The sequence below is a fragment of the Moschus berezovskii genome, chromosome 21 (genome assembly GCF_049115385.1).
Source record: "Moschus berezovskii isolate FMDL1 chromosome 21, NW_MosBer_1.0, whole genome shotgun sequence".
NCBI lineage: Eukaryota > Metazoa > Chordata > Mammalia > Artiodactyla > Moschidae > Moschus > Moschus berezovskii.
Genome location: NC_142480.1, coordinates 40734868 through 40758741, shown reverse-complemented (window position 1 = coordinate 40758741; position 23874 = coordinate 40734868). Strand labels below are relative to the sequence as shown.

General features: G+C 44.7%; 1 protein-coding gene and 1 long non-coding RNA gene across 2 annotated transcripts in view; one reads left to right on the top strand and one right to left on the bottom strand.

The window, feature by feature from the left end:
- LOC129550068 (histone-lysine N-methyltransferase PRDM9-like) overlaps positions 1 to 4221 on the bottom strand; it is a 29673-nt gene extending 25452 nt beyond the window's left edge. Inside the window, 3 exon segments of the mRNA XM_088829713.1 lie at positions 3032 to 3122; positions 3416 to 3549; positions 3956 to 4221. Coding sequence (XP_088685839.1) covers positions 3032 to 3122; positions 3416 to 3549; positions 3956 to 4031 — 301 coding nt within the window. The 5' untranslated portion in view covers positions 4032 to 4221.
- An 8772-nt stretch (positions 4222 to 12993) lies between these two features.
- LOC129550119 (uncharacterized) overlaps positions 12994 to 23874 on the top strand; it is a 28522-nt gene continuing 17641 nt past the window's right edge. Inside the window, exons 1-3 of the long non-coding RNA XR_016035702.1 lie at positions 12994 to 13218; positions 13302 to 13394; positions 14444 to 14565. This is a non-coding gene — a long non-coding RNA (uncharacterized LOC129550119). The remainder of the gene's footprint in view (positions 13219 to 13301; positions 13395 to 14443; positions 14566 to 23874) is intronic.

Sequence of the window (23874 nt, the reverse complement as noted above, 5' to 3'; positions counted from 1 at the left end):
ATAGGAAAAGGAGTACGTCTAGGTTGTATATTGTCACCCTGCTTATTTAACTTCTATGCAGAGTACATCTGAGGAACGCTGGGCTGGAAGAAGCACAAGCTGGAATCAAGATTGCTGGGAGAAATATCAATAACCTCAGATATGCAGATGACACCACCCTTATGAAGTGAAGAGGAACTCAAAAGCCTCTTGATGAAAGTGAAAGAGGAGAGTGAAAAGGTTGGCTTGAAGCTCAACATTCAGAAAACAAAGATCATGGCGTCTGGTCCCATCACTTCATGGGGAATAGATGGGGAAACCGTGGAAACAGTGTCAGACTTTATTTTTCTGGGCTCCAGAATCACTGCAGCCATGAAATTAAAAGACGCTTACTCCTTGGAAGGAAAGTTATGACCAACCTAGATAGCATATTAAAAAGCAGAGACATTACTTTGCCAACCAAGGTCCGTCTAGTCAAGGCTATGGTTTTTCCAGTGGTCATGTATGGATGTGAAAGTTGGACTGTGAAGAAAGCTGATCACCAAAGAATTGATGCTTTTGAACTGTGGTGCTGGAGAAGACTCTTGAGAGTCCCTTGGACTGCATGGAGATCCAACCAGTCCATTCTAAAGGAGATCAATCCTGGGTGTTTATTGGAAAGACTGATGCTAAAGCTGAAACTCCAATACTTTGGACACCTCATGCAACGAGTTGACTCACTGGAAGACTCTGATGCTGGGAAGGATTGGGGGCGGGAGGAGAAGGGGATGACAGAGAATGAGATGGCTGGATGGCATCACCGACTCGACGGACATGAGTTTGAGTGAACTCCGGGAGTTGGTGATGGACAGGGAGGCCTGGCGTGCTGTGATTCATGGGGTCGCAAAGAGTCGGACACGACTGAGTGACTGAACTGAACTGAACTGAACTGATGGTGAATCGTGGGGTACGTGTTACCCTATGAAGAGTTCTTTTCATACCAAAACCTTTGTAGACATATGTTTGGTTTTCATGTCTCTTACACTGCTTTTAATAACCTAAGGGAACAAATGGACTTCTCTGGTGGTACAGTGAATGAGAATCTGTCTGTCAATGTAGAAGATACAGATTTGATCCCTGGTCCAGGAAGATTCCACGTGCTGTGGGGCAGCTAAGCATGTGTGTCATAACTGCTGAGCCTGCATGCACTCTGAAACCAGAGAAGCCACCACAGGGAAAAGCCTGTGCACTCCCAAGTAGACAGTAGCCCCCACTCACTGCAATCAGAGAAAGCTCATGCACAGCAGCGAAGACCCAGCGTACCCAAGAATAAGTAAATAAAAAAGAAACTAAGAGAATAGAAATCCATTTATGGAGAATGATAGAACTAATCTAAATTGTTTTCTCCAGTCTAGGCAGATTAACTCTTCTAAACTCTCTACTCTGAGCAACAGAAGAGGTAGTGAGCTGCTCACTTCTATTTTGTAAATTTTATTTACCTGATGCTGTCTCCGGTCAGCAGTAAAATGTGGAAAAGATCAGGGAGACTAAATAGTTATCTCAAACCCTTTCCCAGAATCAAGACAAAGAATTAGATTCACCTTAGCATAAGAGGATCATGTGGTGTGGTTAAATATATACGCATAAATAATGTATCTTGACACAATATATTAATCTCTTTCCTCTGCTAAGAGATTTAACCCAGTGACTGAATCATTATGAGCTTAGTATTAGAAAGTTCTTTGGTGAATTTATAGTCTAATTAAGGTGTCTTTAATTGCCCTTTCATTGAGAATGTTTAGCAAAAATAATCATTTTTAAAAAGAAAAAGAATGATAAATTTTATTTTATTTTTTTTTCATTTTTTAAAATTTTTTTTAGGTTCATTTATTCATTTTATTTAAGTTTTTAAGATACATAAAATTTTTCCTTATGATTATAGAAAATATTCTTAGAATCCTAAAGTCAAATCTACAATGTGGAGATTACAAAAAAGCCTAGCTTGCATCTTCCTTAGTTTTTTTCTATCCTGTTCTATTCCCTCCTTTCTATATAGATCCTCAATTTAAACAAAAGGATTGACTTGATATTTCTTTTTTTTTTCTTTTTTTTTAATTAATTAATTTTTTTATTGGAGGCAAATTATTTTACAATATTATATTGGTTGGTTTTGCCATACATTGACATGAATTCGCCCCAGGTTTACAAGGAATGATAAATTTTAAATGTAAAACTATTGAGAATTATACTGGAAAACCTATACATCCATCTTCATTCAGGCTTATGTCCATACTCTGCCTCAACCACTTCAGGGTCTTTTAATTTCTATTTCAGAATTCAAAAATAAGATAAAAACAAAAAAACTAACCAACAAACAGTGAAGCCACCTGCCAGCCCTTACTCCTCTGGTGCTGAATTTGGTACTTCTTATTCACATTTAGATTTTTAAACATTCTCCATTTTTAATGTATAAATAATTATATATATATGTCTATGTATATATAATTTGTTTCAACAAAAGGTTTCATATTTATTACTGAGCCAAAGCACCAGTGCAGAAACACTGACACAAAGAGAAATCGTTTTTTCAGTGAAACAACTGGATGCATTAGTGATGTTTTCAGAGTGATCTGGTAAGATGCAAGTGACCTTGACAGCACAAATGTGTGTGCCACCTCATGTGTGGCTCCTTATAGACCTATAGCTTTGTTTTTCTGCACTGTCTTCTCTTGGAGTTGTATCTGGTTTTATTACCAGTTTCCATTAGAATCCATTAGGGAATGGGATGATTCTGCTTTTGTTTCTTGGTTAGGTATCACTTATCCTGAAAGTCTTGTGAGAAGACCTGGTGAGGAGCAGAGTCATTTGCACATAAGGTGGCAGAGAAGGGGAGGCTAATTATTTTACATATTTAAAAACTTCATATGGATAGTCTCTTACTGTATAATATACTGTTCTGCATCTTGCTAGTTTTCTGAAAATTATGTTTTCTTTGTTAATGCCTGAGATGTAGCTGAGACATAAACCCAAGTTGGTTTCAGGAAGACACCTCTAAATCCTCCTGGTCCCTCACCTTGCTGCCTTGGTGTCCATTCTTCATCAGAATCCTCAATGTCATCTACCTGGGGTTTGATGACCTGCCCGCAGTGATGCTGGTTGAGTGGCTCTGAGACCCAGAAAGAAGCAAAATTTTTGCTCTTAAGAAGGAAGAACAAAGTATAGAGGCCATGGAAAGTGTCACAAAGTCAGGGCAATTAGTAGGGCTTGGAGAATCTAGAACAGGGCAAGAGGTGAGCTCTGCACTGCCAGGGCCAGCCCCACATTGATAAAAAAGAACAAAAATTTCCTCCAGGTTAGTCTCCACACAAAAGGAAACAGCAGATATAGCCACCTAAGAGAGGGCCAAGTTAACATGGAGATTGAAGACCTGTTTCATGTTTCCCAGGCTCACAGGCACCCAGCATTTCCTGTTAGCTGTAGTAATCAGTGCTTCACAGTTCCTTTTCACATTCCTATAACTATTTTTTTCCCATTCTCCCATCTCTGCCCATTCTTCCTTGGAGAAGTATATGGAAATGTCTCTGAAAGCATCTTTGGCCTAAAGAAAATAATAGACTTCATTAGTGACTTACTAATATAAGTCAGCCCTTAGAGCTGGGCCTTCTCCTCTACCTACCTATGTGCAGGGAGTAGCCTGACGCTACTGGGTTTCTGTGAGACAGGGATGAAGACTTTCCTTACTGACTGTGCCCTGCTTAACTGAGCAAACACTGAGCATTTTCCTAACTCTCCCTGGACACAAAGCACTTGACGATGCTAGTATCCTGTTCTGCCCCACTCCACCCGACCTGTTCCAGACAGGGCCAGCACTCCCATCCTGTGTATATTCACAGAAAAGTTCACTCAGCAGTGCAGGCAAGCAGTCTATGGTCCTTAAGGGACCAGCCCCGCATCCTTCCTATAGAGCTGGCTTAGAGCCTGGCTTTGCCACCTCCACCTCTCTCTATGGGCTTCCACTCTGTTCACCCAGGATCTCCCTCAGTGCTCTCCTCTGGGGATCTGTAAGGGTTCATGGTCTTGGGTGCCTGTGGAAGATGCTGAGATAGCCCAGACCGCCGTCCAGAGCCAGGCCTGTCTTCCTTGGATGGAGTGTTCAGGGCAGAAAGGTGTAGGGAAAGTCAGGGTGGGGGTCTTGGTGGGATGGACGAATCCTGATAGGCTATGACAGACCAGCCTAATGTGAGCTAGATATGTTGTCTTTGGTTTCCCTACAACTTGGCCCCTCTGAGGAAAGGCAGGAGGGAACCTGTCTGTGGGTAACGGAGGGAGTCCTGAGGAGACCTGGAAGCCCCTAACTGCTGGACTGGCATCAGTCTGAAATCAGGGCTCTGTTCCAGTGCGGGAGATTGTATATTTTTCCAAGAAGGGTTTTGGTGACTCTCTGCCTGGGGACTCTGGGAAAATCTGAGCATAATGTGTGTTCTACGTGTAAGGGACAAATCGCTTGACTTGAGATCAGGGTCACAGGGCTGTGGGAACTGGGGTTCCTCAAACAAAGGGGATTGGGGGGGTCTTTTGACTGATGGAGAATGTGCAGGTTGAGAGAACTTGGGATCTCTGAGGCTGAGGAAATCGGGGGTTTCTCATTAAGGAGCTTTAGGTTTCCCTCCTATAGGACAGTTGGGGTCTTGCGGATGAAGGGATTAAGAGTTCCCAGGCTGAGGTATTCAGGGACTCTGAGGTTAGAGAAATTTGGTCTGTCTGCGGGTGCTATTTTTAGGGTGCCTCTGGCTGAGGGGAATTGGGGTTACTTAAGGTATATGCAGAGTACATCATGAGGAACGCTGGGCTGGAAGAAGCACAAGCTGGAATCAAGATTGCCGGGAGAAATATAAATAACCTCAGATATGCAGATGACACCACCCTTATGGCAGAAAGTGAAGAGGAACTCAAAAGCCTCTTGATGAAAGTGAAAGAGGAGAGTGAAAAGGTTGGCTTGAAGCTCAACATTCAGAAAACAAAGAAACAGATGGGAAAACAGTGGAAACAGTGTCAGACTTTATTTTTTTGGGCTCCAAAATCACTGCAGATGCTGACTGCAGCCATGAAATTAAAAGACGCTTACTCCTTGGAAGGAAAGTTAGGACCAACCTAGATAGCATATTAAAAAACAGACATTACTTTGCCAACCAAGGTCCATCTAGTCAAGGCTATGGTTTTTCTCTTGGTCATGTATGGATGTGAGAGTTGGACTGTGAAGAAAGCTGATCGCCGAAGAATTGGTGCTTTTGAACTGTGGTGTTGGAGAAGACTCTTGAGAGTCCCTTGGACTGCAAGGAGATCCAACCAGTCCATTCTAAAGGAGATCAATCCTGGGTGTTCATTGGAAGGACTGATGCTAAAGCTGAAACTGCAATACTTTGGCTACCTCATGCGACAAGTTGACTCACTGGAAAAGACTCTGATGCTGGGAAAGGTTGGGGGTGGGAGGAGAAGGGGACGACAGAGAATGAGATGGCTGGATGGTATCACCGACTCTGTGGACATGAGTTTGAGTGAACTCCGGGAGTTGATGATGGACAGGGAGGCCTGGCGTGCTGTGATTCATGGGGTCGCGGAGAGTCGGACACAACTGAGTGACTGAACTGAACTGAACTGAACTGAAGGTATTTAGGGATCTCAGCCCTAGGGCATTTCTTGTTTCTGTGGGTGAAGATGAAGAATGAATTCATAGGGCCTGGACTCCATCTTAGGCCTGTTCATGCTGATCATGCTCAGCCACCTTTCCAATGGACTCTGAACTCTGTGTTTAGTGCCTATGAAAACGACAACGGAAGGATAAGACCCCCTCTAGACAGGGGAACCTTGAAGATCGTATCTAGGTTACTCATCGCCTAAGAGAAAACATACACTAATCACCCCTTCCTCCAGACAGGCCATAAATTTTTCTGTATCTATCGAAGTGTAACCTCGGGCTTATTGATTATTGGCTGACTGTTTGACTGTTTGAGCACATGAGCACATAAACATGTGAATGATGGGGTTACTGGGATTGTATTTTCCTTTGTTTATGTAAGTCTCAAGGAATTTGGAGTGGTGGGTTCAGACACATACGCATGGGGTATAAAAGATTTTCACAAATATTGGTCGGGGTCCTTGGCTAAGAGGAGACTCTGGCTCTGTCCTTCTGAGTGAGTTTGTTTCCCGGAACGTGTGGCTACAACATTTGGTGTGTTGGCCGGGAAACTCCTCACTTTGAGGAGACAGGTCTCATTTGAGGCCACCCCGAGGCTTTGTGGCTTGAATCTCCTAGAGGGGGCACCTTACCCCTTTGGAAGAATTCAGCCTTTCAACGCCCAGTTTCTTCGCTTTGGCAGGTAGTGAACGGCAGCAGGGGAACTGAGCGCTCAGGTGAGGAGGAACCCACCCGTCAGGGTGGAAGAGGGGGCCTGATCACCCCCCTGGGAGGGACCAGAAGGAGCGGGGACCCACAGGAGCCTGGAATAGACAGGCGGCAGTTGCTTGGTACACAGGTTGACGAGCGTGTTAGGGCTTAGGAAGGAAATTTGTGAAGGTCATTTAGGAGGTGGTGTCCACGCCATCTTGGGGAAAATTATTACCAAGCAATCGCCAGGGGACTTTTAGGAGAAGAAACTTGGTCCCTGTGTGCTCGTATTCTGCCCTCCCCGAGGAGGTGTCCCATCTGCTATGTACTTCTTGACCCCCTCGGAATTGTCAGGCTAGAAGGAGGGGAATACGTGAGTGAGTACGAATTGGCTTTTCCCAGAGATGGCCTAGGACGCGGGATATTTAACCCATGTGTGTTTTCATCCGCACCTGATCAAGTCCACCAAAGCAGAACAGACTTTGAAAGTTAAGGGAGAAATAGTCTTGGACCATGTGGTGTTCTGGTTCAGCTGTACTGACCAGCAGGTGAAGACACGCTGATCCCCCTTCTCCCTTTGGGGTCTAGCAGGTAAGGCTCTTCTCACCCCAATTAGGAAGGAAGAGGAATGGCAATTTAAGTGTTTCATTGAGCGGAAATATCAGAAGTACGTAGGGTACTGAGAACTTTGTAGACAGAAAGAAAAGGAACAGTAGAAGAAGGTACGAGAAGGTAAGCAAGATGGGAGGAAGTGAATCTAAGACAACTGTATTGGAGTGCATGATTAAAAATTTAAAGAAGGGATTAGGAGGAGACTATGGGGTGAAGATGAAGCCTAACCGCCTCCACATACTCTGTGAGGTTGAATGGCCCCCTGTGGGAGTAGGATGGCCACCAGAGAACACCATGAACTTAAAAATAGTGGAAGCAGTCTATGCAGTAGTCACAGGAGAGCCAGGACACCCGTATCAATATCGATATATTTACTCAAGACCCTCCTCCTTGGATGAGATTCTGTATCCAGAAGGGAAAGGGAAAAATATTAATGACACAAAAGTTGAGGATAAAAAAGTTCTACAGGATTTGGACGGGGGTGACCTTCTTCCTCCCCCATACTGGCTAATGACGTTCCTGCCTCCCAGTGCTCCACCAGGACCGGAGGCCGCCTTAATGCCCGATCCAGGGCCAGGTGAAGTCCTGCAGCAGCCGCTGCTCCTCCGCCAGCTCTCTCCGAGGTCGTAGAGCTGCCACCTCGGCAGGCTCCGATCCCGGTGACAGAAGCCTCTGGCCAACACTTCTAGGATCCGGTTCCAGCCGAACCGCCCAAGCTATACCCACCTCTCCCGGTAAGTACTGACCAGAAGGGGAGGGAGACATTGGAATTAAGCAGAGACTGCGCTCTACCAGAGCAGGAGGGAACGAAAGAGAACAGACAAGAGATTTACAATGCTAGCTGCTGCTCTGGGATAGTCTATCTCGGGCCCTCTGGAAAACCTCCTCTGCTCCAGGGACAGGACAGTCCTTCAACTGGTCCCATTGGAGGCCCCAGACCCGTTACAGCCAAACCAGTGTGCCTGGTGCCGAGCTTTTTTCCACTGGAAGAATGAATGCCCTAAGGAAAGGAAGAGGAAGCTCCCGCAGTGGTGGGGCTTGCTGACTTGGAAATTAAATAGGGGTGCCGGGGCTCAGAGGTATCAGGTTCCAAGAGCCCATGGTAACCTTAAAAGTGGGGAACCAAAACATTGACTTCATGGTAGATACAGGAACAGAACTGTCGGTAGTAACAAAACCTGTGGCACCACTGTCCAAAAAGACTACCGCTGTAACTGGGGTATCAGGAGAAGAGATGATTAAATCGTTTTGCCAGCCCAGAAAATGTCAGATGGGGGGCACCAAGTGATTCATGGATTCCTCTACATTCCTGAGTGCCCAGTACCCCTGTTGGGAAGAGACTTGCTCTCCAAACTAGGAGCACAAGTGACTTTCTCCCCTGAAAAGGGGGGCCCACCTTCCAGATGGACACCATAACTTATTTGCTCTCTCTTATTTGCTCACTTTAATACCACCCCAAGATGAGTAGAGGTTGCATGAGCCTTCGAAGGAAGAACTGGGTGGGCCGGAAGAGCATGAGCGAGAGCTAACTCAATTATTCCCTGAGGTCTGGGAGGAAGACAAACCCCTCTCCCCACCAGGCTGGCTGAACATCAAACCCCAGTGATAATAAATCTCAAACCAGGCAACATACCGGTTAGAAAGCGCCAGTACCTGCTACTGATAGAGGCCTGGGCCGGCATACTGCCTCACATCAATAGATTGAAAGAAGTGGGCATTCTAGTAGAGTGCCAGTCGGCTTGGAATACGCCGATCCTGCCAGTCAAAAAGGAAGGAGGACAGGGCTATAGGCCTGTACAGGATCTCAGGCTAGTCAACCAGGCTACTGTGACTTTACACCCCACTGTTCCAAACCCCTATACCTTACTTAGCTTCCTCCTGCTGAGGACTAAAGTTTATACTCGCCTAGATCTCAAGATGCCTTCTTCTGTGTACTCCTCGCCCCAGCATCACAGCCCATCTTTGCCTTTGAATGGGAAGATCCAGCCGGGGGCACCAAACAACAGCTCACCTGGACTCCCCCACAAGGGTTTAAGAACTCCCCAGCCCTCTTTGGGGAAGCCTTGTCTTCTGACCTGAACTCATTCCATCCGGAAGAGTATGGATGTTGGCTCCTACAATATAGGGTTGACCTGCTGCTGCTGGCTGCTGAGACCAAGAAAGAATGCTGGAAAGGGACAAAAGCACTGCTCCAGCTGCTGATGGAAGCAGGTTCAGTTCAGTTCAGTTCAGTCGCTCAGTCGTGTCCGACTCTTTGCGACCCCATGAATCACAGCACGCCAGGCCTCCCTGTCCATCACCAACTCCCGGAGTTCACTCAAACTCATGTCCATCGAGTCGGTGATGCCATCCAGCCATCTCATTCTCTGTCGTCCCCATCTCCTCCCACCCCCAGTCCCTCCCAGCATCAGACTCTTTTCCAGTGAGTCAACTCTTCGCATGAGGTGGCCAAAGTATTGGAGTTTCAGCCTTAGCATTAGTCCTTCCAATGAACACCCAGGACTGATCTCCTTTAGAATGGACTGGTTTGACCTCCTTGCAGTCCAAGGGACTCTCAAGAGTTACCGGTGTCAAAGAAGAAGGCACAGATCTGCAAGGAGGAGGTAAGATATCTGGGGTTTGTTTTAAAGAAGGACACAATGTTCCAGACCCTAGTTGGGTCCTATATACTAATGGCACTAGCCTGATAAAACAAGGACAATGGTTGTCACGTTAGCCAAAGTGGAAGGGGCCATCAAGACTGAAAAGGGATGGTGGGAATTGCCAAGTGGCAAATTACTGGTACTGGAGGAGCTGGCACACAATCTGGTAAGCCAAACACACCAGGCGACACGCCTAGGTCATGCTGCCTGCTCACAGGTCAATGCTGCCTCTCAGGTATTCAGACAGGAACCTCCAGGGATTCAGCTGAAAGGCACGCTGCCCTTTGAACACCTGGGAGTGAACTTCACTGAAATGAAACCTCACCAACACTACCATTACCTGCTGGTCATGGTATGTACATTCTCGGGATGGGTAAAAGCTTTTCCTACCTGGACAGAAAGAGCATCAGAAGTAGCCCAGTGCCTGCTTAGGGAAATAGTTCCCAGATTTAGACTTCCTACCACCATTGGTTCAGAAAATGACCCGGCTTTTGTAGCTGATTTAGTACAACAAATAAGCAAAACTGTAAACATCAAATGGAAACTGCACACTGCATATAGGCCCAGAGTTCTGAGATGGTGGAATGAACCAACTAGACATTAAAGAGACTCTCAAGTGGATCATAAAGACTGACTGCTCCTGGGTGGACTTGCTTCCGACGGCTCTGCTCAGGCTCAGGATGACCCCAAGGCTATTCGCCAAACGAAACTGTGTATGGGAGACCCCCTCCCATAATAAAACAGGTGTCAACCAATTTGCCTCAGGTAAGGGGGGGATAAGATTTCACAGCAGATGGAACTGGGTAAGGTAATAAATCAGGTAACTAAGTTTGTACAAGAAAGGGTGCCATTCCTTCTTGGGGAACAGATTTCATGAGTTTACATTTGGTGACCAAATATGGGTCAAAGATTGGAAACATGATTTGCTAGCCCCTTGGTGAAAGGGCCCTTATGTTATTCTAACTACCCCTACTGCAGTTAAAGTTGCAGGTATTGTTCCTTGGATCCATCATACAAGGGTGAAGAGAACATACCACGCAGACCCAAAAACCGCTGAGTGGACTGCACAGAGGGACCCCGCTGACCCTCGAGAGACTAAGACCATCCTTAAGAAGAAGGAAAAGAAGATCCCAGATGAGCCCCTTCAGGATGAAGCCTCACAATCAACTCCTGCTGCTTGGCCTCATCAATGTGATTTTGAATTTAACTTCTGCTTCAACTCAGGACAATGTTTTCATCTCATGGGACACATTCCTATGCAGGCTTCCAAAACACTTCCAACTGCTGGGTATGTGGGGCTATGCCTCTGTCAGTGATGGATGGACTTCCTTGGTGGGTGTCACTGCTCTGCCAAGGAGATTTTAAACCACTCTGCTCTTTTCTGGGATGACAAAAAGAGACTTTTCTCTCTCTTGTCAATCATAACCTCTCCTTGTTAATCATAACCTCTTCTTGTCAATCATAACCTCTTATTGTCCTCTTGGTGTAAGACCTACAGTCAATAGTCTCAGGTCATGGGGTTACATTTGATATAAATGCCAGTGTAACAAAAGCCTAATCTACAACAAGCCCCAGTAAATCTATCTTATTTACGTGCTAGGTGGACAAACTCTGTGTTTCAAAGGTATGAGTATATTGCTGCCTTATTCGTACCCTCTATAGGGAGAAGGAAATGGCAACCCACTCCAGTGTTCTTGCCTGGAGAATCCCAGGGACGGGGGAGCCTGGTGGGCTTCCGTCTATGGGGTCACACAGAGTCGGACACGACTGAAGTGACTTAGCAGCAGCAGCAGCATAGGGACAACAGATATCACGATTAAAGTAGAGGCCTTGACTAATTTCACAAAGCAGGCCCTCCTAGATAGAACAAAAGCCATCCAAGCCTTAAATGAAGAGTAAATCCAAATAAGAAAAGCAGTAATTCATAATAGAATGGCTTTAGACATACTCACAGCTGCTCAAAAGAGACCTGTGCTATAATTAAGGTTGAATGTTGTGTATACATTCCTGACTTATCTGACAATGTATTGACTGCTTTAGATGACATGAAAAACCAGGTAAAAGCAATGTCAAATGAAAACATTCCTTTCTGGACTTCGATCCTATCTTGGGTGAAGGGCGATTGGTGGAAAACTGTATATACCACTGTTATAGTTGCCTTGATAATTCTGCTTTGTGGACCCTGAATTTTACAATGTATTATGAACTTTGTAACCCGAAGGTTTATGTCATTACTCCCAAATTGGTGGTCAGAGAGCCAGGGTGCAATATATATACCTATAAATGATGCTTATAATATGAGTTAAAAGCATTAGGAGAAGGGGAATGAAGAAGGAATTCATAGAGCCTGGACTCCATCTTAGGTCTGTTCATGCTGATCATGCTCGGCCACCTTTCCAATGGACTCTGAACTCTGTGTTTAGTGCCTATGAAAACGACAACGGAAGAATAAGCCCCCCTCCAGACAGGGGAAACTTGAAGATCGTATCTAGGTTACTCATCGCCTAAGAGAAAACATACACTAATCACCCCTTCCTCCAGACAGGCCGTAAATTTTTCTGTATCTATCGAAGTGTAACCTCGGGCTTATTGATTATTGGCTGACCGTTTGACTGTTTGAGCACATGAGCACATAAGCATGTGAATGATGGGGTTACTGGGATTGTATTTTCCTTGGTTTATGTAAGTCTCAAGGAATTTGGAGTGGTGGGTTCAGACACATAACGCATGGGGTATAAAAGATTTTCACAAATGTTGGTCGGGGTCCTTGGCTAAGAGGAGACTCTGCCTTGGGCCCGCTGGTGTAATAAACTGCACTTCACTATCTGCATTGTCCTTCTGAGTGAGTTTGTTTCCCAGAACGTGTGGCTACAACAAAGGGACTTGTAGTCCCTGAAGCAGACGAGATGCGAGCTCCCTTCAGATTAGGACCTGGGTTCCACAAAGCTGATGGGATTTGGGGCCTTCCAGCCTGGAATGTGAAGACGTCAGGCTGAGGGTTTCGCAGGGCGCGACCCTGTCAGTCTCCCCGCTGTTCTCCGGTGCAGCCCATCCCGGTCCGGTGAGAGCGCAGCGAAAGGCAGAGTCCAGTCCGCCCAGCTGAGGCAAAGCGAAGGGTGAGCAGCTGGCTTGTACAACCGCATCAGGCACAAGCCACCAATCGGCGTTGGGACCGAAGCAGTCCAGCCAATGGGAGCAGGGAGGGTGCGGAGCGCGCAGAAGGTCCCGCCCCACCGATTGGGGATTGGCTGCTCTGGGTCTCCCGCTTGTCTGCTGAGAGACCTCCAGCGCGCAGGCGCATCTTGGAAGGTTTCAAGCAATAGCTTGTCTTCAGGCAATGCGTTTTAATCTTGCACTTCAAGTGGGCGGTGCGTCCTCAGGGTGGATGTTTTTGTCCAGTGCCGTGCCCTGAATTAGAATCTTGGCTCCAGGAGACTGTAGTCGTGCTCCTGAACTTTCTCCCAGCCCACCTGTACCCTACCTTTTAAAATCCAGTTTTGGCAAGAATTGTATGTGATGAGTACTGCTTTATTCAGGCAACAACTGTGTAATTAACTAAATCCTGATGAAACACGAGAGAAACAGCATTTGGTCAAAGATGTAAACGCAACGAATGGAATGGTAAGTATATTAGAAAAAACTTGGAGGATTTTTAACTTCAAAGTAGAAGTGGCACTGATGAGTAATCTCTGTGTTTGGTGTAGGTATTAAAAGGCTTCAGAAACGAGATATAAATAAAACCCCAAAGCCCTGCCAGTGTTTTCCATAGAACAAGGCATTGAATTGGATCTACAGAGGTGAGTTTGCTTAAGACCTACTGGCTTCAGAAGATAAAATAGGGACACTGTTTCTGTCCCTTACATATCTTTGCTCACATAACATGATTTCCATGTATTGGAAGCAAGATGACTGACTAGAAATTATCAAGTGGGGCTGTTGCAGGTAGGGGACCACTTCTAGGGCTTGAAACTGGGCTCACGTCTAACAGTTGGAAATGAATTGTGCTGTCATGTGCTGACAAAGCACGAGGTTTTATTGGGAAGCGGCACCCGGATGGCGGATCAGTAGGGTAAGGGAACCCCAGAGAACAGCTCTGCCACGTCGCTCGCAGTCTCAAGTTTTATGGTGATGGGATTAGTTTCTGGGTTGTCTTTAGCCAATCATCCTGACTCAGAGTTCTTCCTGGTGGCGCACACCTTTTGCAGCCAAGATGGAGGCCAGTGAGAATTATTCTGGAAGGTGGTCGGACATGTGGTGTCTCCTTTTGACCTTTCCCGAACTCTTCTGGTTGGTAGTGGCCTGTTAGTTCCCTGTTCCTTACCAGGATCTCCTGTCGTAAATCAACTCATGCAAATAGTTACTATGATGCCTGGTCAGGGTGGGCGGTTTTAGTCAGTGTGCTTCCCCTAACAGGGCCACAAGTGCTGGTTCGGAGTCTGGATGGAAAGATGTTATCAGAAAAGTGGGTTTGCCTCTGGGTGGTGTTGAGCCAGAAGATACAACGCAGCCAAAGCTCATGGGAAGGAAAGGTGTATTACTTGTAGAAGTATTGAGAATGCCAGGAAGCTTTCCAGAGCAATGTCTCTCCAAACGACAAAATTAGGGAAGCTTTAATCTATGGGAACAGGCATGTTGAGGCTTCCGTTGTGGCTCAGACGGTAAAGAATCCACCTGCAATGCAGGAGACCGGGGTTTGATCCTTGGGTCGGGAAGATCCCCTGGAGGAGGGCATGGCTATCCACTCCAGTATTCTTGCTTGGAGAATCCCATGGACAGAGGAGCCTGGTGGTCCATGGAGTCGCAAGGATTCAGACATGAGTGAGTGACTAAGATTGTCTCTTTACAGGCATGTTCATGCAGGGCCTCTCCCCATTGCAGAGTCCAAGCTTCAGTTGATTGAAGTTTTGAGAGTCAGAACCAGCCACCATGAGCAGGGGTTACATTCCAGCTGATCTGGTCTTGATACAGGTATAGATATCTGTTCTTCTTCATAATCTTTCCCCTTTTAAGTTATTACAAAATATTGAGTGTAGTTCCCTGTGCTATAGAGTAGTCCTTGTTGTTTATCTATTTTACTTTACTTTTTTTAAATGTTGATTTTATTTATTTTATTTACATTTTTGGTTGCGCTGCATCTTTGTTGCTGTGCACGGGTTTTTCCTAATTGCAGTGAGTTGGGGCTACTCTTCGTTTTGTTTCGAGGATTTCTTATTGCTGTGGCTTCTCTTGTTGTGGAGCACAGGCTTCAGGGCATGCGGGCTTCTGTATTTGCAGCTCGTCGACTCAGCAGTCATGGCTCCCAGGCTCTAGAGCAAAGGCTCAATAGTTGAATGAGAAGCCCTCACTGCAATGAGGAGAAGCCCCACTCTCCTCAACTAGAGAAGAGTCCACGCAGCACGAAGACCCAGCACAGCCAAAAGTAGGTAATAAATAAATAAAATTATAAAACAACACCAACAATAGAAACCCACAAAAGTCAGAGCTGTTATCAGATAGCCCGGTAATTAGGTCTGGTTGTCTCTGGTTTATTGCACTGCGGCCTTCTTTCCGAAATGCAAAAAGAAAGAAACCTACAAGGGATGGTCTACTGTAAAGGTAAGCACCAGGATGTAAGTAGCATGGATTTAAAGGATAATAGTGGAGAATGTAGCTCATTCAGAGTTAGGGGACAGAAAAGCAAATTTATTTACAGACTGCAGATTAGGAACAGTGAAGTAAAATCTAGGAGGGATCAGGCCTGCTCAGTGTTCTCTTTATCTTCTTTGTCCTCAAGAAAGAAAAGAAAATCATTCCACTTTTTTTCTTTTCACTGCCACATTGATGGAAGCGGCTTAGACCAGAAGGAGTGGCCTTCAGGAGCCCAGCTTCATTTTCCCATTTCTTTATAAAAGCACTCACTGTAGCAGAGTTTGAGATACCACCAGGAGAAAAACAGAAGTTTAATAACTTGTATATGTCATGTGTATAAGGGAGCTACCCAGGAAACCTGAGTCACCTCCTGAAATGTCAAAAGCCATCACCTCAAATACCATTTCAGATAAAAATAAAAGAAAGACCTTGCAGAAGGGGGGAAGCCCATTATGACAGGTTATCATGCAAAACACAGTAAAGAAGCATATGATTGTTGCAGATTTAAGTCAGGACCTCTCCATTGATAAGTTCCTTGAGTTTTAATTATCCTTCTATTTCTGGTGCAAAGAGGGTAAGCCCTTAAATATGGAGATTTCTCTTTTGTAAATGTCCTTCACAAAAGGGAGTCACTTTTTAGTTTTTTGAGATTCCTGTTTTTTTTGTTTTTTTTTTTTCATTAGACTGAATAATCCTTATGCCAGAGAGGCATATTTTGGGGTGGCATATTCTACTCACCTTGACATGGATATACCCTACTCTGCTTATGCATTCATCTGTTGAAGGATATCCTGGTTTTTTCAAGATTTTAGCTATTATGAATATGTGCTGCTGTGTGTAATTCCATCCTAGTTTGAATTTGTGATAAATTTTCAAAGCAATTGAGTCAATACTGAAAACATGATTGGTGGATTACCTTGTTTAGCTTTGGAAAACACTGCCCAACTGTGTTATAAAGTGGCTGTACGTACATGCCAGCAGCAGTGAGGGAGACTTCTTTTTCCTCACCCTCCAGCAGTTGATATTGTCATATATATGGAGTTTAGCAATCCTAAAAGGTGTGGTGTGATATCTCATGATTTAACTTGTCTTTCCTTAATTGTATGATGTTTTCTAATCTAATTCTTGTAAGATATTTACTATCTATATATCTTTTTTGGCCAGGTGTCTGTTCACATCCTTACCCAATTTTTTATGGTGTTGTTTTAGAGGTCTTTATCTGTTTTGAGTCCAGATATTATTAGGTATGTAGTTTACAAATATTTTTCTCCCAGTTCATGGTTTGTGTTTTGACCTTATAAATCAGGTCTTTCAGAGTAGAAAACACTTAATTTTATAAAGTCCACAATATTTTTTTCTTTGAGGCGCTTGCTTTTTTTGGGCTAACCTCAAAGCTCATGATCTGCAGACCAAAGCCAAGGTCATGAAGATTTCCTTGTTTTTCAGTAATTTTGATTATTTTGTATTTTAAAGTTTGTGTTTATAGTCATTTCATTTCATATGGTTTCCGGTTAATTGTTCTGTAACAATTTTGGAAAAGTCATGGGCTGTTCGGTTCTGTTTCAGTTTGATTTCCCCATTTCATGGAGGCAGCAGAACTGCCCCCAGGGGGCAGGGCCTCCACTGAAGGTGAGGGTGGCTTGCTCTGCGCTTTCCCATTGACTGGCAGGGAACGTGAGCCCACCTCCTTGAGCCGCCCTGGGGATGTGCGTTCTACCTGAGGACTTGGCTCCCAGCACAGCTGATGGGAGCCCCATCTCCTGAGAACCTGCCCTGGCTTTGGTTTCTGGAACTCGAGGGTGGGGGTGGTCAAGTCCATGCTAATGGGAGCCGGGTCCCCTCAGGACCCACCAGGGCTTCAGCTTTGGGACACTGGGGTCCTGTTCACTCAGACAGGAGCCTGGTTTCCTCAGAACCTGCTGGTAGGTGGTCCTGCTGAAGAAAAAGGTGAAGAAACGTGAGGAACAGTGGGGAAAAGGTGCCTGTGTGCGGTTGACTGCTGAGGAGTGTCCGTCTTCAGAGGACCAGGTCGGGAGGGACTTGGTGTGGAGAGCTCAGTGTATAGCCAGTTTTGTGTGTGTGGTGTGGACAAAGTACAGTGCTGCTCTTCGGCTTGTGGTGCCCAGTGTTCCCAGCACGGTTTATTGCGGGGCTTTCCTTTCCCTGGAGTATGTCCTTGGCTCCTTAATTCTTGTGAGTTAACAAGAGCACACGCCCTTAGAATTTTCTGGGTTCCCTATCCTGGGCCTCTGGTCTGTGTGCCTGTTTTTGTTCCCAGTCCACACTGATTGTTCTGTTTCTGTGAAAAATGTCATTGGAATTTAGGTTGCTGTTGTTTAGTTGCTCAGCTATGTCCAACTCTTTCCAACCCCGTGGACTGGCCTGCCAGGCTCCTCTGTGCATGGGATTTCCCAGGCAAGAATACTGGAGTGGGTTGCCTTGCTCTTCTCTAGGGATATCCTGCACCTATCACCCTCTAATTCTGCATGAGCTACACTCTGCATCTATTATCTTTTAATTCTATGCTAGTCACATCCTGATGCTTAACTTTACAGCATTTTCTCTGTAAACAGCCCTTTTAGTTTGTTTTTCCCTCTTTTTGCATTAAGGAAAGAAAGCTGTAGTGCAATCCACAAAAGACAATGGACCTAACTACTGGGACAGAATGCCAGACCCAAGTTACCAGGCTACCTGAAGCCAGCCTATTGACTGTTTTGAAACAATGCAGAAAGAAAGAATACAGGATCCTTACACCTTTGCTCTTTGTATCCAACCTCTGACTGTGAGCCCTGACTGTATGTATGATCTCCTTGATTCCCCATGGCAGGGGCACAGTTCCTGAGGCACGAGCCTACTGTGTTCTCTACTCTGCCAGCTTGAAGACTAAAGCCATCTTTCTATTTCCTCCAAAAAATTATTTCCACAAAGGTGTAAGGATCATGTATTCTTTTTCCTTTTTGCATTGTTTCAAAACAGTCAATAGGTTAGTCTTCTGAAAAGAAGAAAACTTAGTTATCAATTCAGACTGTAGATTAGGAACAGTTAAAGTAGAAAGGGACTCAAAAGGCAAAAGAGAAAAAGAAAACTCTTATTTCACTGCAACATAAGCAATATCTTTAAATTTGCTGTTGTGGGTAATGGCCACAAGGAGGCAGGATTTCTTTATGCCCTACTTCTGTTACTGCAGTAACCAGAGCCTCAGAGTTAGTCCTAGGTCATGGTTATAAGTTAGAGTGGCATGTGCCAGAAGAAACCATCAAAAGTTGTGTCTCTATCCTTGGTTTTTGTTTTTTTTTTTTCTTCAGTTAATGTTTACATTTTGGGAGGATAGTTGACCTACGTTTATGTGATTAAAACAAGATATGATATTATTACACTACCTAAGGGGCTTCTGAGGTGGCTCAGATGTTAAAGAATCTGCCTGAAATACAGGAGATGCATTTTCCATCCCTGGGTGGGGAAGATACCCCTGGGGAAGGAAATGGCAAGCCACTCCAGTATTCTTGCCTGGAGAATTCCATGGACAGAGGAGCCTGGTGTGCTACAGCCCATGGGGTCACAAAGAGTTGGACACAACTTAGTGACTAAACAACAGCAACAATCCTGGCCTAGATTCTTACAAAAACTGTGAATTGGTCTCTTCAGCCTTTGCATGTTCCAGTCCCCTACACTTAGACATGCTTGAGTGCCTTGTCCCACGTGTCATTTTCTGCTCAAATATCTATAATGGTGGGACTCTATTGTCTGCCCTTCAGCATCCCCTAAGGCCCAAATCTGCTCCCCTAAGAGTCTGTTATGCTCCAAAAAACTGGCTCACTCATCATTTGTTAAGTACACATATTGTTTTCTCTTCTTTGGAGCTTTGTTTATGCCTGAAAACGTTCTCTGTTCTGCATTCAGTTCAGTTCATTTCAATCACTCAGTCGTGTCCAACTCTTTGCGACCCCATGAATCACAACACGCCAGGCCTCCCTGTCCATCACCAACCCCCGGAGTTTACTGTTAAAAACCTTACCTATCCATTTCAAACATTATCCGTGTTCATAATTCTAACTTCATCCTACCATCTCCCCACTCACACCAGACGGCTCTTACCTGAGTTCTCTTAACACAGTGCACTCCTTTGACCATTTCCTTCTTGTTTGCCTTTAATTGTATGCTGCCTTCAACCATTTTTCCACTTTCAACTGGATTTTAACCCTACTTTTGAAAGGGGATTACATTGTCCTCAGTTTTGGACCATCCAAAACTTCCAACACAATGCTTTGCAGGTCGTGGACATTCAGCAACCCTCACATTGGAGAGATAGTAACACCAAGTAGGAATGTATAAACTGTAGAGTCAGGTGGAATAGGGATTCCAGTCTCAGGGAAATCTCTCAGTAGCTGTGAAATTTGAGAAGGTAGTTAACTTCTTTGAGACTCAGATTCATTTTCTCTGGGCATAGCATGGTATCTGATATACAAGAAAATAAACGTAGAGTTTAACATTTATTAAGTATCTAATATATGGCAGTGGCAAGTGTTTGTTTCATAGAATTTTTCTTCTGGAAAACCTTTAATTCCTTCTAACTAAAGACATTTTAACTCTTTTTTAGTCTTACTTATGCTTACAAAGAGATGGGAATACCAGACCACCTGACCTGCCTCTTGACAAACCTGTGCAGGTCAGGAAGCAACAGTTAGAACTGGACATGGAACAACAGACTGGTTTCAAGTAGGAAAAGGAGTATGTCAAGGTTGTATATTGTCACCCTGCTTATTTAACTTATATGCAAAGTACATCATGAGGAATGCTGGGCTGGAAGAAGCACAAGCTGGAATCAAGATTGCCGGGAGAAATATCAATAACCTCAGATATGCAGATGACACCACCCTTATGGCAGAAAGTGAAGCGGAACTAAAAAGCCTCTTGATGAAAGTGAAAGAGGAGAGTGAAAAAGTTGGCTTGAAGCTCAACATTCAGAAAACTAAGATCATGGCATCTGGTCCCATCACTTCATGGGAAATAGATGGGGTAACAGTGGAAACAGTGTCAGACTTTATTTTGGGGGGCTCTAAAATCACTGCAGATGCTGATTGCAGCCATGAAATTAAAAGACGCTTACTCCTTGGAAGGAAAGTTATGACCAAAATAGATAGCATATTAAAAAGCAGAGACATTACTTTGTCAACCAAGGTCCGTCTAGTCAAGGCTATGGTTTTTCCAGTGGTCATGAGAGTGGTCCATGAGAGCTGGACTGTGAAGAAAGCTGATCGCCGAAGAATTGATGCTTTTGAACTGTGGTGTTGGAGAAGACTCTTGGGAGTCCCTTGGACTGCAAGGAGATCCAACTGCTGCTGCTGCTGCGTCACTTCAGTTGTGTCCGACTCTGTGTGACCCCATAGACAGAAGCCCACCAGTGTCCCCCGTCCCTGGGATTCTCCAGGCAAGAACAGTGGAGTGGGTTGCCATTTCCTTCTCCAATGTGTGAAAGTGAAAAGTGAAAGTGAAGTCGCTCAGTCGTGTCCGACCCTTAGCGACCCCACAGACTGCAGCCTACCAGGCTCCTCCATCCATGGGATTTTCTAGGCAAGAGTACTGGAGTGGCTTGCCATTGCCTTCAACTAGTCCATTCTAAAGGAGATCAGTCCTGGGTGTTCACTGGAAAGACTGATGCTAAAGCTGTAGCTCCAATACTTTGGCCACCTCATGCGAAGAGTTGACTCACTGGAAAAGACTCTGATGCTGGGAGGGATTGGGGGTGGGAGGAGAAGGGGACAACAGAGAATGAGATGGCTGGATGGCATCACCGACTCGATGGACATGAGTTTGAGTGAACTCCGGGAGTTGGTGATGGACAGGGAGGCCTGGCGTGCTGTGATTCATGGGGTCGCAAAGAGTCGGACACGACTGAGCGACTGAACTGAACTGAAGTGAGTAATCATTTTCCATGGTGCGGTGAGCTTCTTTACCTCGAGTTTTGAAACTAAGTTGAGAAATGTGACCTTAAACAGTGTGTCCAGAACTGCCAATCCATTCGTGGCAGAATGGAGCCATGGTAATGCCGGATTAGCTAAGGAGTTACTGAGTTATTCAGGATCTGTGCAAAGAGCAGCTTATGTATAAAGAGACCCTTGTAGAAGTATTTTAGGGAAGTTGAAAGCCTCTATTCCAGTGTTGTGTGAACGGACAGCACTTGGATCCTCCAAGATATGCAGACCCTAAGGCTGGCCCAGGAGAGACCCAGAAGTAGGGACATAGTTGGAGAACACACCTAAGGGGAAGGTCTTTGCCATGGAAAGGCCGCACCTTCTGGCCACACTTTCTGTAATAGCTAGGGCTGGGAACAATTGTGCAGTACTCAAATCACTTCAAGCTAAGTTTTGAAAACTGAGACGTTTCATGGTAACGATACTTTTAATTAAAGGAAGACCAGGTCATCTCTCCCAGTCAACCAAAACCTACCCAAGGGCCCATACAAAGGAATGAGGAGTCATGTTTTACTGTCAGAGATAATCTTCCAATCTACTATTTTAGAGAATCAGTTTGGAGCACTCATAAGTCTGCATTCCCTTGATTTTTTTGAAATAAATATAAGCTTTATTATGATCAGTGAGAAAGATAAAAAGTAGAGACTCTACTATGTGCCAGGCTCTGAATTAAGTACTTTATGAATATTAACTTCATTTAATCTTCACAACCATTCAGTGATATGTACCCATTTTGCATATGAGAAACATGAGGGGTTTGTCTCTTGTCCAAAACTTTTACATACCATGTGGCTGGTAAGGGACAATGCAGGGATTTGAACCCAGTTTCTCTGAGCATGTGGCTTAACCAGTATGCTGTACTGCTTCACTAGCTGGTTTCAGTTTTCCATGGTGGATTACCAAATGAAACTGGCTGCAAGACAGGCCAACAGCTTATGCTTGCATGTTATGAGCCAGAGGTGTGGGATCCCTGGCTGCAGGTGTAGGTTTCTCTTCACTGGACTTTGGAGATCTTTGGGTCTCACTGATGCCCTTGGATGTCTAAACTCCAGGGTGGTCTCTCCATGCCAGGTGTGCGCCCAATTTGAAGAGATGAGGGAGTATCACCAGCCCATGCTTCCTTTCTGGCTCTTTGCCTGAGATGAAGATCAGCCTCTTGGGGCCTCAGAAAGATGCTCTGGGCTATTAGACAGCAGGAGAGACTTTGCCTTGAGCAGTCTTGGGGTGTCTTCAGATGCTTCAACAAAAACCCATTGCAGGAAGAAAAGCCTACTTCTCTGATCCAGGGAGAATTTAAAATAATACTGAATTTCTTCCTCTGAAACCTTGAGCCTTTTGCCTCATTGGGTAATTTTGTTTCTAGTACCTTTCCTGTGTTTTCCCCTAATGCTGTGTGAGAAGGTTGTGAGGGAGTTCTGGGTCCCCAGAACTGACCCTCCTGTATGCTCTGTGGTCCAGACATCTGAGTGAGTGAGGGCACATGGCCCACGCCTGTGTGGAGCGTAGTGGGGCTGCAGAGACAACCCAGTGGGCTTGTTCTCTAAACCAGCCTTTGTTTATTTTTCTTCTACCCTGTGCTTATCTCAAGTTTCACTTCAGTTATTTTAGTGATTCATAGAAAAGAAGAAATTTTTGTTTTCTTAGAATGCTTGGGAAATTGTACATGAAAATCCCTAGCTGTGGTATGTATTTTCATTTGTTTTATTATTACTATGTACTGGAAAAAATACAATGTCTGTGCCATTACTAGTAATAATTTAAAAAATAATACAAGCTGTGCTTCTGTTGAGTCTAGAAAGCTAGGGAATGTGGGATTTTGGCTAAATGGTTATGTAGCCTTTCTTTCTCAGAGAGAGAGACACACAGTCTATTTCCTGGAAATGTTAGAGAAATATAGTCAAATATGTCCAGTGCTGATACTAAATCTATATACTAAAATAATGTTTCAGAAACTATTTAAAAACGTGTGTAAATTGTGTATGTGTATATAATATATATATGGCATATGCATTGTATGTATGTGACACATATACATTACCCCTAATAATCCTAGTACTGAATACTAGTAATAATATGTCCATTTTACAGATAAGGCAACTGAGGCCCAGAGAACTTAGGTAGCTTAAGCAAGCAGGGTCACACACACAGCTGGTGAGTCGGTGGGCTGGTCTGCGTGCTCAACTGCCAGAATCTACTGCCTCCATGAGTGGATGTTTCCTGGGTGATGCAGGAGGCACTTCAAATTTGGGTGGTAACTCAGAACTCACCATTAAGAGCCTCAGGAATTTGAGTGGTGGCAAAAGCTCTGAACCATGACTCAGGCCAACCGAATTTTAGCCCTAGTTCTACCATTTGTGAGTTAAATATACTTGAGCATGTCTCCTACTGATCTCACTTTTCTCATCTACAAAATGGAGATGGTGATAATCTGCCCAGAAGCTTCATTGAAGGGTTGTGAAGACAGTTTATGTCATGGATGTGAAAGCCATCAGAAAACACTTGACCTGTTCTATAAATATTCAGAAAGGAGTTTTTACATGGCACAACTCATTTCAGAATTACAAACTAAAACTTTATCATTCTTAGTCCAGTACTCTTTGCATTTCCCCTGTGCTATACCAACTTATCTTTACACAGATTCACATGCGGTTTGTACTAGTTCCTTTTCTGAAGAAGC